The sequence below is a fragment of the Geotrypetes seraphini genome, chromosome 3 (genome assembly GCF_902459505.1).
Source record: "Geotrypetes seraphini chromosome 3, aGeoSer1.1, whole genome shotgun sequence".
Classification (NCBI taxonomy): Eukaryota; Metazoa; Chordata; class Amphibia; order Gymnophiona; family Dermophiidae; genus Geotrypetes; species Geotrypetes seraphini.
Window position 1 is genome coordinate 25,212,981 of NC_047086.1, and position 13,588 is coordinate 25,226,568.

Genomic DNA, 13,588 nt, shown 5'->3' on the forward strand with positions numbered 1-13,588 from the left:
TCTCTAATCTTTCGCTGTACGGCAACTCCTCCAGCCCCTTAACCAACTTAGTCGCTCTTCTCTGGACCCTTTAGAGTAGTACCGTGTCCTTCTTCATGTACGGTGATCAATGCTGGGTGCAGTACTCTAGGTGAGGGCATACCATGGCCCGGTACAGTGGCATGATAATCTTCTCTGATCTATTCGTGATCCTCTTCTTTATCATTCTAGCATTCTGTTCGCCATTTTCGCTGCTGCCGCACATTGAATGGACGGCTTCATCGACTTGTCGATCATAACTCCCAAGTCTCTTTCCTGGGAGGTCTCTCCAAGTACCACCCCGGACATCCTGTATTCGTGCATGAGATTTTTGTTACCGACATGCATCACTTTACACTTATCCACGTTAAACCTCATCTGCCATGTCGATTCCCACTCCTTGAGGCTGATTATGTCATGTTGCAGATCTTCGTAATCCCCCTATGTCTTCACTATTCTGAATAACTTCATATCGTCCGCAAATTTAATCACCTCAATCGTCGTACCTATGTCCAGATCGTTTATAAAGATGTTGAAGAGCACGGGTCTATGCACCGAGCCCTGTGGTACCCCACTGGTGATGCTCTTCCAGTCTGAGTATTGTTCATTTACCCACCACTCACTGTTTCCTATGCTCAAGCCAGTTTTTAATCCACATGAGTATTTCGCCCTCGATTCCATGGCTCGCAATTTTCAAAAGTAGTCGTTCATGCGGAACCTTGTCAGACGCCTTCTGAAAATCCAGATATACAATGTCAACCGGGTCGCCCTTGTCTATCTGTCTGTTTATTCCCTCGAAGAAGTGCAGCAAGTTCGTCAAACAAGATCTGCCTTTGCTGAAACCATGCTGGCTGGTCCTCATCAGACTGTGTCCATCAAGGTAGTCAATGATGCGATCCTTTATCAGTGCCTCTACCATCTTTCCCAGTACTGAGGTCATACTCACCGGTCTGTAGTATTCCGGGTCTCCCCTCAAACCTTTTTATGAAGATCGCGTAACATTTGCCACCTTCCAATCCTCCGGAATCTTTCCCTATTTGATCGACAGATTGGCTATTAGTTGAAGCAGTTCAGCTATAGTCCCTTTTAGTTCCTTGATGATCCTCGGATGGATGCCATCCGGTCCCGGGGATTTATCGCTCTTAAGCCTATCAATATGCCTGCATACCTCTTCTAGACTGACCGTTAACCCTGTCAGTTTCCCATTTTCGCTTCCAGCATATAGCCTGATGTGTTCCGGTATGCTGTGTATATTCTCTTTGGTAAATACAGACGCAAAAAATGTGTTCAGTCTGTCGGCAATTGCTTTGTCCTCCTTTAGCGCTCCCTTTATTCCTTGGTCATCCAACGGTCCCACCGCTTCCTTCGCGGGTCGTTTCCCCTTAATATATCGAAAGAACAGCTTGAAGTTTTTTGCCTCCTTGGCTATTTTTTCCGCGTAGTCTCTTTTGGCCCCTTTTACCACCTTATGGCACCTGCGTTGATGTTGTTTGTGCTTATTCCAGTTTTCGTCAGTTTTTTACCTTTTCCATTCTTTAAACAAAGTTTTTTTGTCTCTGATCGCTTCCTTTACCTCTACAGTGAGCCATGCTGGTTCTTTGTTCTTTTTCTTCTTTGATCCCTTGTTGATACGTGGTATATTTAGATTTGCACCTCAGTGACCGTGTCCTTAAAAAGGGACCAAGCTTGCTCTAGTGTTTTTACAGTGTTCATCCTCTTCTTAATCTTCTTCCCCACCATGCATCTCATCCCTTCGTAATTCCCTTTTCGGAAGTTCAGAGCCATGGCTGTCGTTCTGGACCGATGTTTCGCCCCTGCGTCCAGGTCGAAACGGATCATATTGTGATCGCTGTTTCCCAGCGACTCTTCTACTTCTACAGCTTGTGCCAGTCCTCGCAGTTCATTTAGAATTACCGTAAGTCCAGATGGTTACTGTTTGAAATTGAATCCTTAACGGCTTAAGACACGAGAAGGTAGAATGTTCAGAGACTGTATTGATATTGGAATGTCATTGTAAGATTTGATTTCTGAGATGAAAGCAGGTGAGAGTATTATTATGGAAGAGATCGTACGACAGACAAACTTGCAGAGTTATAGTGACTGAGCATTGAAGAATATGGAATATGGGAAAGCAAATAAACAATAAAAGAACAGTGAAAATAGGATAATGAGCGATTGATGCGATATTGGAGAAACATTTCATGACTAATATTTCCTCCTGCGACTAGTCCTGTGTTCATCTTGGCAGAACTACTTTGTCTATTTCTTATTGTCTTCCCCATCTGCCCATCCTCTGATTCATCTAAATAACATCAGTATTATAAGATGGGAGGTTTAATTAAGGATGATAGTTGAATAACTTTTAATAGTCAGAAAACTGAGATGCAATTTTAAAAAGGGTTAAGAAACTGAATGGATAAATCTGATTGGTTTATAAAGCTTCTAAAGAGTGGATATACTGTAAATTTTAGAACATTTGTTAATAGACAGACTGGTTTTTAGTTATAACTTTGAAAATGGGAAAAGCAAATTAAAGATTGATATAATAGTTAAATGAAATGATATTGAAATATTGGAAAAAAACATACTAAACTGATGTTAACAATTAATTAGTTTAGGTATATGTCTATTTTATTGACTTTTAAGATAGATATCTGGTTGGTATATTAATTTCATCATTCATGATTTATTCATGAGAAATCACATATGTATATAACAAAAGATTTAAAAATTAAATGAGTGAGAATACGTGGAGGGGCATAATTGAAAGGGACGTCTAAGTCCGTTTACGTCCATCTCGCAAGTCGTCCAAAGTTAAAAAGAGCGTAAGACACATTTTCGAAAGATACATCCAACTTTTTTTTACTTTCAAAAATCGTCTAATTATACGTCCTGCCGATCTGATCGTCCAAGCCGCTAAATTGTTTATCTTTATACCACATTTCCGTCCAAGTCCAAAACGCCTAGGACAAGCCCTTTTGGACGTGGGAGGGGTCTGCAAAGTGATGGACTGAACACCCAGACATGCCACCTAAATAGTGGGGTACCTTACAGGGCACTGCTATGAACTTCACAAAAAGGATGCCATGGCTTCTCCTCCCTACAGCTCCCTTATAGGTCATGATGAGCCCCCCCCAAACCACCTCCAGAATCCCCTAGACCCACTTATCTACCACCCCAATAGCCCTTATGGCTGCAGGAGCCAAGTATATGCCAGTAAAAAAGGGTTTTGGGGGTGTATAGGGCAGTGCACATGTTTCAGTATCAATGCAGTGATTACAGGGGCTTATGGGCATGGGTCCTCCTCTCTATGGGTCCCTAACCCACCCCCAAGATGGCTTAAGCTGCCTCTGTGCTGGACTAGGCTTTTCTATGCCAGACGGCCAGGTGATGATGGTCCGGAGGCTGAATTTTAAAGTTATGATTAAAATTTTTATGGGGGTGGGGGAGGGTTGGTGATCACTGGGGTAATGTGTGGGGTCTGTTTTATGTGTTTGCAGTGCTTATCTGGTGAGTTTAGGTGGGTTTTTGTGACTTAGACCATGTTTTACATGGTCTAAATAACAACGTCCAAGTTCCGTCTAGGCTCTGTTGTAAAACTTTTGGTTATAAATGCTGTACGACTAAGTCTAAGCTGGCCCACGTCCCACCCACGTCCTGCCCTCGACTCGCCTCCCGAAACGCCCCGTTTAGTTTTGGACGTTGAGCGGCACTATGAAGGCCTAGGTCGTTTAGAAATACGTTCAAATCCCGGTTTTATCATCGGCACTTGGACGTTTTTGAGAAATGTTCGTCCAAAGTGCCGACTTAGCCCAGTTTTTGGACGTTTTTCTCTTTTGATTATGAGCCCCTTAGTATTTAAATTTTTAATAAGGATGGGTAATTAATTTTAAGATATGAAATAAAAAGATAAAATGAATCTGTTATTAAGATTTAAGGGAGGAGATATTTATTTTCTGAACAATGAATTAACTGTTACAGGGCTAGAGGGCGGGAAAAAATGGGAACCCCCTCCCCAACAACCATGATTAGATATGCAACTGAATAAAGGGTTCGGTTACATTAATTATTATATCAATTGGTATGTGCTGATATTTTAAACACATGTGTGTGTAACTGTTGCATAGATGCTTATGTCTTTGTTATGGAATTACCCCTGTAATGTCTTCCAAAATCTGGTGCTGGAAGTCAGGATATTTTGGAATCTTGACTGTACTAATGCAACATTTCTTGTGTTTGCAGGGAGACGTGATCACATGCGCACAACAAGTAGAACTGATGGAAAAGCAGCTGAGAGAACAGCTGGAGCAACTAAAATACACCGTTCTAGCCAAGTTAGCCGTACCTACTGAACAAGTCTATGTAAGTGGTACAACTGCTTTAAAATATCAAATTTAACCGTCAAATAATGTTCAAGCAGCAGCTGCATTTTTCTTTGAAGACAAGTAGGTGCTCGTATTATCTTCACAAGTAGATTACATCACCTGACGGAGCCTACAAAGGAAAACTGTAAACAAAGCTTCAGAACTTTCTAGAATGGTCTGCTGAGTATGTATAGGCTTTCCAGTATCAGCACCGTCACAAAGGTCCATCTCCATTCCAGTTCTTTAGCAACTCTCCAGACCAGCATAGGTTAATCTTACAAGCGGGTATATAATCTCATCATGACCAGCAGGTGGGAGACTGAGACAAAATTTTGGAACTGTACATATCATGTGACCCCTCCCTAATTACCTCAGTCTGCCGAATAGCCAAGCAGAACTAAGAACTATATACAGAAAACAAACAGGACTCCGAACAGGAGTATCAACAAATAAAAACAGGAACGCTGTTGGAAAATGCAAAAGAACAAATGGAAATAGCCAACTGAGCCACAGCCGCTGTTCTTATTCTCCCCTGCCCTAGAAAAATACTAGAAATCGACCAAAAAATGAAAATCTGCACGCAAGAACATGACAATAGACAGGGTAGGGTCCTATGCTGGTCTGGAGAGGCTAAATCTTTCTTCTGGCTAGTACAGTATACTGCTGTTATGGTATCCTGTCCTGACCTGCGGAAAGGGATTTAGTTCCAAAAAAATTGCCTTATTTCCATTTCCTATTTATTAATTTTTATCAATACAGTTACAATACTACTTGATTCTACAAAAAGCAACAAACAATTTCTATCTTTTGTCATTTCTGCTTTAATCATCTTCTTTTCACTCTTCTTTCTATGCAGTGTTTGCCTCTCTCCCTTCCATGCAACATCTGCCCTCTTTGCCCCTTCCACCCAGCCTCTACCCTCTCTCTACTCCATCTACGTCCACCCTCTCATTGCCCCTTCCATCCACTGTCCGCCCTCTCTGCCCTTTCCATCCATTGTCCACCCTCTCTCTCTCTTCCATGTGGTATCTTCCCTGTTTCTATGTCCCTTTAATAAACTGTATATCCTGTGCCCCTTCTCTCCTTTGTACATGATTCAGCTTTACCCCCTCTCCATTTTTCTGTCTCCACCCCCTCCCCTATGCTCTGGCATCTATCTCTTCTCCTTTCCTTCCTTCCTTCCCACTCCACCCCATGGTTTGGCATCTCTATCTCCTTCCCTCCCCCCATACCCTGGCATCTCTCTCTTATCTCTCCCTCCATGCTCTGGCACCTCCTCTCATTCCTTTCCCTCTGGTCAGGCATTTGTCTCCTTAGTTTCCCTTCCCTCCCCCCATGCCCTGACATCTCTCTCCTCTCCTTCCATCTCCCACTCTCCCTCCATTATCTGGCATCTCCTCTCCTTCCTTTCTCTCCCTCCCTCCTTCCTTCCTTTTCCCTGGTCTGGCATCTGTCTCCTTTCCTCTCCTCAATGCCCTGGCATCACTTCCTCCCCCTCCATGGTCTGGTATCTCCTTTCCTTTCCCTCCCTCCCATGGACTTGGCATCTCTCGTTCCTCTCCCTTCCCTGGTCTTCCTTCTCCCACTTTCCCTCTCTCTCCCCAATTGGGTACAGCAGTAGCATTTCTCTCCCCCTCCCCAACAGACTTGGCATCTCTCGTTCCTCTCCTCTCCCTTCCCTGGTCTTCCTTCTCCCCAATTGGGTGCAGCATTTCTCATCCCTCTTCCATCCCTCTTCCCTCCTTCCCTGTCGCAGTGCAGCATTCACAACTCACTGCTGCCGCTTGCTTCGGGTCTTCCTCGTTGCCAGGTCCCACCTACTTTCTGTTTCCACGAAGGCAGGACCCGACAGCAAGGAAGGCCCGAAGCAAGCAGGAGCAGTGAGTTGAATACATCCCTCCCTGTCCTATCTCCCACCAACGCCGCCCTAACCAAAACAAGCAGGAGCAATGAGTTGAACACCTCCCTCCCTGCCCTATCTCCCTCCGACGCCATCCTAGCCAGCAAACGACTTCGCCCATGCTCTGGGGCTCTAACACTGTGCTTGCTGGCTTTGCTTCTCCTCCCTCCCCCCTCATGATGTAACTTACGGTTTCGTTGGAGAAGGGTCGGGAAGCCGGCAAGCACAGCGTTAAAGCCCCAGAGCATTGTCGAAGTCACTTGTAGGCTACTGCGGGAGATAGGGCACCTGCCCTGTTTGCTCCCCTCTAATGCCAGGCAATTTTTGGGGAGGCCACGACCTCTATGCCCCTCCCCATTCCGACACCTTTGGGCGTTTGGGACTTGGGCAATTTTTTTTTTCAGGAATAGAGCTTAAAGGTAGACGTAGTGACGATCTGGGCGATTAAATGCCTGAATGTATAGGTAGGCCATTCTTGAAAAAAAAAAACCCACATTTTGGATGCTTTTTTGAGAATGGACATTTCCCTACTGCCTACTTTGGGCGCTTAAAGCTTTAGGCCAAAAAGGGACTTAGACTCTTTTTTTTTTTTTTATTATGCCTCGCCACATGTTTAAGCCTATACTAGTTAAGTACATAATTGAAAATACATTTTCATCATGCACTTTTCTGTATTTTAGCAAAATTTTGACATAGTTTCCACAGTTCTCTGAACTCAATTGTTTCATGGTTTCTCTAGCTTTGTCATACCACTGCAGTGTATAGGCATCTAAATATGAATCCTGACCTTTGACCTGTATATATGGCACAGTCATAATAGATCCTACATCTGCCCTACTCCAACCTTTGTCCACACCCAGCCAACAGCAATTATTTTTTCAGACATTACCCCCCCTTTTATGAAGCCATGTTAGGCTTTTTTATCGCTGGCTGTGGCAGTATTAGCTCTGACACTCATAGAATTCTTATGAGCGTCGGAGCTAATACCGCTGTGGCTGGCGATAAAAAAAGTCTAATGCGGCTTCATAGAATTGTGTGTGTGTGTGTGGGGGGGGGGGTTAATGTATAATTTGAGCAGGCAAGATTGAATTTATTGATTTAAAGGACTTATTTAAACTGACACATGTTGCTCCCAATCAAGAATTATCTGAACATAAGAATTGCCATACTGGAACAGACCGAAGGTCCATTAAGCTCAGTATCCTGTTTCCAACAGTGGCCAACCCAGGTCCCAAGTACCTGCCAGAAACCCAGAGAGTAGCAACATTCCAGAGCTGAGATTGTGATGTCATAATGCCACATTCCACTAATGCCTAAGAGCCAAACTCACCAGTGATGTCACAAGGATTTGATTGTCCTATACTTGGCTCATATAAGAGCATAAGAATTGCTGTACTGGGACAGACTGCAGGTCCATCAGGCCCAGTATCCTGTTTCCAGCAGTGGCCAACCCAGGTCCCAAGTACCTAGCTAGATCCCAAGTAGTAAAACAGATTTTATGGAAAAAGCACAAACAGCATCAAAGCAGGTGCCATAAGGCGTTAAGAGGGGTCAAAAGAGACTACAAGGAAAAAATAGCCAAAGAGACAAAAAAACTTCAAGCCGTTCTTTCAATATATTAAGGGGAAACGACCCTCAAAGGAAACGGTGGGGCCGTTGGATGACCATAGAGTGAAGGGAGTGCTAAAGGAGGACAAAGCAATCGATGACAAACTGAACACATTTTTGCATCTGTGTTTACTGCAGAGGATATACACAACATACCGGAAGCTGACAGGCTATAAGCGCGAAACGAAAATGGGAAACTGACAGGGTTGACGGTCAGTCTAGAAGAGGTATGCAGGCAGATTGATAGGCTTAAAAATGATAAAACCCCGGGACCAGCTGGCATCCATCTGAGGGTAATCAAGGAACTGAAAGAGGCTATAGCTGAGCTGCTTCAACTAATAGCCAATCTGTCAATCAAATCAGGAAGGATTCCGGAAGACTGGAAGGTGGTGAATGTTACGCCGATCTTCAAGAAAGGTTCGAGGGGTGATCCGGGAAACTACAGCCCGGTGAGTATGACCTTGGTACCAGGAAAAATGGTAGAGGCGCTGATAAAGGACCACATCATTGAGTATCTTGACGGACACAATCTGATGAGGACCAGCCAGCACAGCTACAGCAAAGGAAGATCTTGCTTGACAAACTTGCTGCACTTCTTTGAGGGAGTAAACAGGCAGATAGACAAAGGCAACCCGGTCAACATTGTATATCTGGATTTTCAGAAGGCGTTCGACAAGGTTCCGCATGAACGACTACTTTGAAAAATTGCGAGCCATGGAATCGAGGGTGAAATACTCACGTGGATTAAAAACTGGCTGGCAGATAGGAAACAGAGAGTGGGGGTAAATGGACAATACTTGGACTGGAAAAGCGTCACAAGTGGAGTGCCGCAGGGTTCGGTGCTTGTACCCGTGTTCTTCAACATATTTATAAACGATCTGGAAATTGGTATGACGAGTGAGGTGATTAAATTTGCAGACGATACGAAGTTATTCAGAGTAGTGAAGCTGCAGGAAGATTGCGAAGATCTGCAACATGACATAAACACGCTCGAGAAATGGGCCACAACATGGCAAATGAGGTTCAACATGAATAAGTGTAAGATGATGCATGTCGATAACAAAAATCTTGTACACGGATACAGGATGTCTGGTACAGTACTCGGAGAGACCCCCCCCAGGAAAGAGACTTGGGAGTTCTGGTGGACAAGTCGATGAAGCCATCTGCGCAATGCGTGGCGGTGGTGAAAAGGGCAAACAGAATGCTTGGAATGATTAAGAAGAGGATCACGAACAGATCGGAGAAGGTTATCATGCCGTTTTACCGGGCCATGGTGCGACCCCACCTGAAATACTGTGTCCAGCACTGGTCGCCATACTTGAATAAGGACACGGTACTACTCGAAAGGGTCCAGAGAAGAGCGACTAAAATGTTTAAGGGGCTGGAGGAGTTGTCGTACAGCGAGAGAGTAGAGAAACTGGGCCTCTTCTCCCTTGACAAAGGAGACTGAGAGGGGACATGATTGAAACGTTCAAAATAATGAAGGGAATAAAGACAGGTTGTTTACCTTTTCCAAGGTAGGGAGAACAAGAGGGCACTCTCTAAAGTTAAAAGGGAATAGATTCCGTACAAATGTAAGGAAATTCTTCACCCAGAGAGGTAGAAAACTGGAACTCTTTTCCAGAGGCTGTTATAGGGGAAAACACCCTCCAGGGATTCAGACTGGAAAAGTTAGACAAGTTCCTGGTAGACCACAACGTACTCAGGTAAGGGTAGACTCAGTTAGGGCTCAGGTCCTTGACCTAGGGGCCGCTGCGGGAGCAGACTGCTGGGCACGATAGACCACTGGGTCTGACCCAGCAGCGGCAATTCTTATGTTTGAGTTTGAGACCACTGCTTTAAACCCACTCTCTGTTTTCCGTCTTTCAAACGGTTCTCAATCCATAAAAGGACTTTTACCTCCTATCTCATAGCTTTCTAATTTTCTCAGAAGTCTTTCATGAGGTACTTTGTTAAATGCCTTTTGAATCCGAATGCACAATATCAACCAGTTCACCTTTGTCCACAAGTTCATTCGCCTCCTAGTAATAGAAACCAGTCACTGAATAAATATACATATGTAGACATTGGTTATATTGCACAGTGTTCATTGTTACTTTTGAATCCTTTACTCTAATCTGTTGTTTTTTTTAATGTTTTTTTATTGATTTTTTCACATATCAACAAGTGTTATAAATTTTCCATACATTTATCTTAACAATACACTTGATATTTCTATAATGTATTTTATATAAACCATATTTTATATTATTTTTCTTATGAATTTATATAACATATTTTCGGAGACAAAAAAAGAATAATGATTTTGAAGTAGACGACTTCTTTTTAAATTAAAAAAGAAATTGAATGCTTTACGGTAGTATCTTTCATCTGCATTTCTTTATTTATTACCCAGTGTCATTTATGAGAACCAGTGCTTTTGAAAATTAGCTACAGTGTATGTGGACTGAAATGATTCTCCACTGCCTTTCTTTCTGATTTTATCTTCCAGCCTCACTTTATTTCACTGTCTAACCTATGGAATGGTTTTCAGGATGAGATTGTCTTACTTAGTGTCCTGAGCAATATGGTAACCAACCTGCAGCCATTCTTGGGAACTCATGAACAGCTCCTTCCGCCTAATGTGCTGGAGCCTCTTATGACCGAAGTAAAAGTAAAAAGCGATGAAGACCGAATCAACGAAACCTTAGGTACTAACATGAAACATCCATTTCCTTTATCCTTATGTTCTGAAAGAACTGCAGCCACTGTAGAAGCAAGTAGAATCCTCTTCCCTCCCCCCTCCCCCCTCAAAAAAAAATTACCAACTTTCCTTTTGCTCGGCTTTGTTCGTGAGATCTTCTTGGGGTTTATTCCAGGATATTCTTTCTCTTTGTGGGGGAAAGGAGCAGATGGTTCGATGTGAGGTATCCTTGGAGGATATTTAGGGAGTCCCAGTAGAGAGGTTCCAATAATGGTGAAAGAAAGCCAGGAGGGTTTAAGACAGGGGTCAAAGTCCCTCCTCGAGGGCCGCAATCCAGTCGGGTTTTCAGTATTTCCCCAATGAATATGCATAAGATCTATTTGCATACACTGCTTTCATTGTATGCTAATAGATCTCATGCATATTCATTGGAAACCCGACTGGATTGCGGCTCTGGAGGAGGGACTTTGACACCCCTGGTTTAAGAGGAAGGCAGAATAAAAGACTCAAATTTTCTCTGTCTTCTCAGCAGCCTGTAGTTGCAAAGAAAAAACACAATTTGACTTGTCTGTATACAAATGCTAGAAGCCTAAAAAATAAAATAGGAGCATTAGAGAATATAGCACTGAATGATGAGATAGATATAATAGGTACAGTGGTGCCTCACACAACGAACTTAATTCGTTCCAGGAGCAAGTTTGTTATGCGAAAAGTTCGTTATGTGAAACGCGTTTTCCCATAACAATACATGTTAAAAAAAATTATTCGTTCTGCAGCATAAAATATGCTAAGATGACATAAAAAAAGATAAATTTGTCAAAATGGTGAAAATGGTGGTCTTGCTGAGGCCAAACTCTTTGACGAGGTCACACTGTTTTACCCCACATTCACTCCTTCTAATTATTTCCCGTTTCATTTCAACAGAAATCACCTTCCTGCTTTTTTTAGAAGCCATGATATATAAAAAATATTGAGTTTATCTTAAAAGGACGACTGTATACAGTGAGAGAGGGCAGAGTCTCAGCGGCAAAAACTGGGACTTAACTTTTCTTTTTTTTTTTCTAGCATCGGGGAAGCGGCGAGAGTAGCTCCGCCCCCCCAACGCATCAGCAGTAGGCGCCGGGCCCCTCCATAAAAGGAGGCGAGCCGACGGTCCGCCACTGCACAGGGAGCCAGGCGAAGGGCTGTGAGAGAGGGCAGTTAAGCGCAGTGACTAACGACTGCCTGCAGTGCCTGCGCGGAAGGATGCAATACATCGGCAGCTTGGGCGACTTCGTTGTGTGAAACGAAGTTCGTTGTATGAATCAAGACATGAAGTTCGTTGTGTGCAGCGTTCGCTGTGCGAGGCGTTCGTTATGCGAGGCACCACTGTATCTCAGAGACCTGGTGGAAGGAGGACAATCAATGGGACACTGTGTTACCTGGGTACAAATTATATCACAAGGATATAATAGATTAAATTGGAGGTGGGGGTGGGGTGGGTTTGCGCTATATGTTAAAGAGGGAATTGAATCAAATCAAATAAACATTCTGCATGACATAGATAACAGTGTGGAATCCTTATGGATAGAAATTCCATGTGTGAAGGGAAAAAATATAAAGGTAGGGTTATACTACTGTCCCTGGGGACAAAATGAGCAGACTCAGCACTAAGCCGTGGAATGCAAGGCCCTCTGGCATGATACCTTCTGCTGGCCAAAGGCATAATAGCAGTCCTAGAGAGAGAAAAAACGTCAATTTGTCACAGCAGTTAACAAAAATGATCTAAAGACCATGCATAGGCAGTTAAGGTACAAATGCAATTGGTACAATACAAATTCATTCAGTACAAGTACAGTCATTTGGAAGGGGAATGAGTGAGTTGCAGAGAGAACATTGAGTTAATGCTCTGCTAAAAACTTATTGAACAGGTGTGTTTATAAGCTCCACCTAAAATGCATGCATGATGAAGAGGACCCTATGAAGGGGAGTAGATCCCGTCTTAAGTGAGCTGCCTGGTAGGATAACAGTTTTGTGACATAAGCTCTTTTAGGCCTTCCTTGTAGAGAGGGGTAGGAGAAAATGGAGAAGACAGGCTGGAGAAATAAATTCAAATACTTCTATCATGTGGTTAGGTAGGAGGCTATATTGCACCTTATACATGAAGCAGCCCAGTTTGAATAGTATGCAGGCCTCGATGGGAAGCCAGTGCAGTTGCTTGTAGTAAGGCGTGACATGGTCGGTTATCCTTAGTCCAAAGATAAACTAAACTAAACCTTAAATTTGTATACCGCATCATCTCCATAAAGATAGAGCTCGGCACAGTTAACAGGTAATGCAATAAATGAGGGAAGGACATAATAAGAAATTAGGGGTTATGAAGAGGATAGTTAGCTTTACGTTTTAAATAGATAGCTTTACGTTTTGGAGAAAAGCCAGGTTTTCAGATGCTTTCGGAATAATTGGAATGAGCCTAGGTTCCACAGCGGGGCAGGGAGGTTATTCCAAAGCTCAGTGAATTTGAAGAAAAGGGATTTCCCTAATTTACCTGCATACATGACGCTTTTTAATGAGGGGAAAGATAGTTTGTTTGTGGGCGGATCTGGTAGTGTCAGGTCTCGAAGAATTCCAGGATCGTGGAATTAGGGGAGGAAGAATGCCATGTAGGATCTTAAATATTAGGCAGGTACATTTAAAATGAATTCTAGAAATCACCGGAAGCCAGTTCAGTTTTGACAGAAGCAGGGAAACATGATCGAATTTGCTTTTAGCGAAGATCAACCTAGCCGCAGTGTTCTGAATCCGCTGAAGTCTTTGAAGATTTTTCTTGGTTAGACTTAGATAAATTGAATTACAATAGTCCAGTCTGGAAAGAATGATTGATTGGCGGATGCAGGATCTCACTTTCCTCAGCATGTGAAGACTAAAAAAATATTTTTTTACCAGAGTTGAGATGATCATTAAAGGAAAGTGTAGAGTCAATAATGATGCCCAAAACTTTGCTTGAAAATTCAATCTGCAGTGTGGGATCAGAAG

General features: G+C 43.1%; 1 protein-coding gene across 5 annotated transcripts in view; it reads left to right on the forward strand.

The window, feature by feature from the left end:
• The window catches only part of CFAP206 (cilia and flagella associated protein 206), a 145,009-nt gene that overhangs the window by 80,383 nt on the left and 51,038 nt on the right, over positions 1-13,588 (forward strand). For all 5 annotated transcript variants that reach the window (XM_033937176.1, XM_033937177.1, XM_033937175.1 and 2 more), the window contains 2 exons: positions 4,261-4,380; positions 10,382-10,580. In XM_033937176.1, the coding sequence (XP_033793067.1) occupies positions 4,261-4,380; positions 10,382-10,580 (319 nt within the window). The remainder of the gene's footprint in view (positions 1-4,260; positions 4,381-10,381; positions 10,581-13,588) is intronic.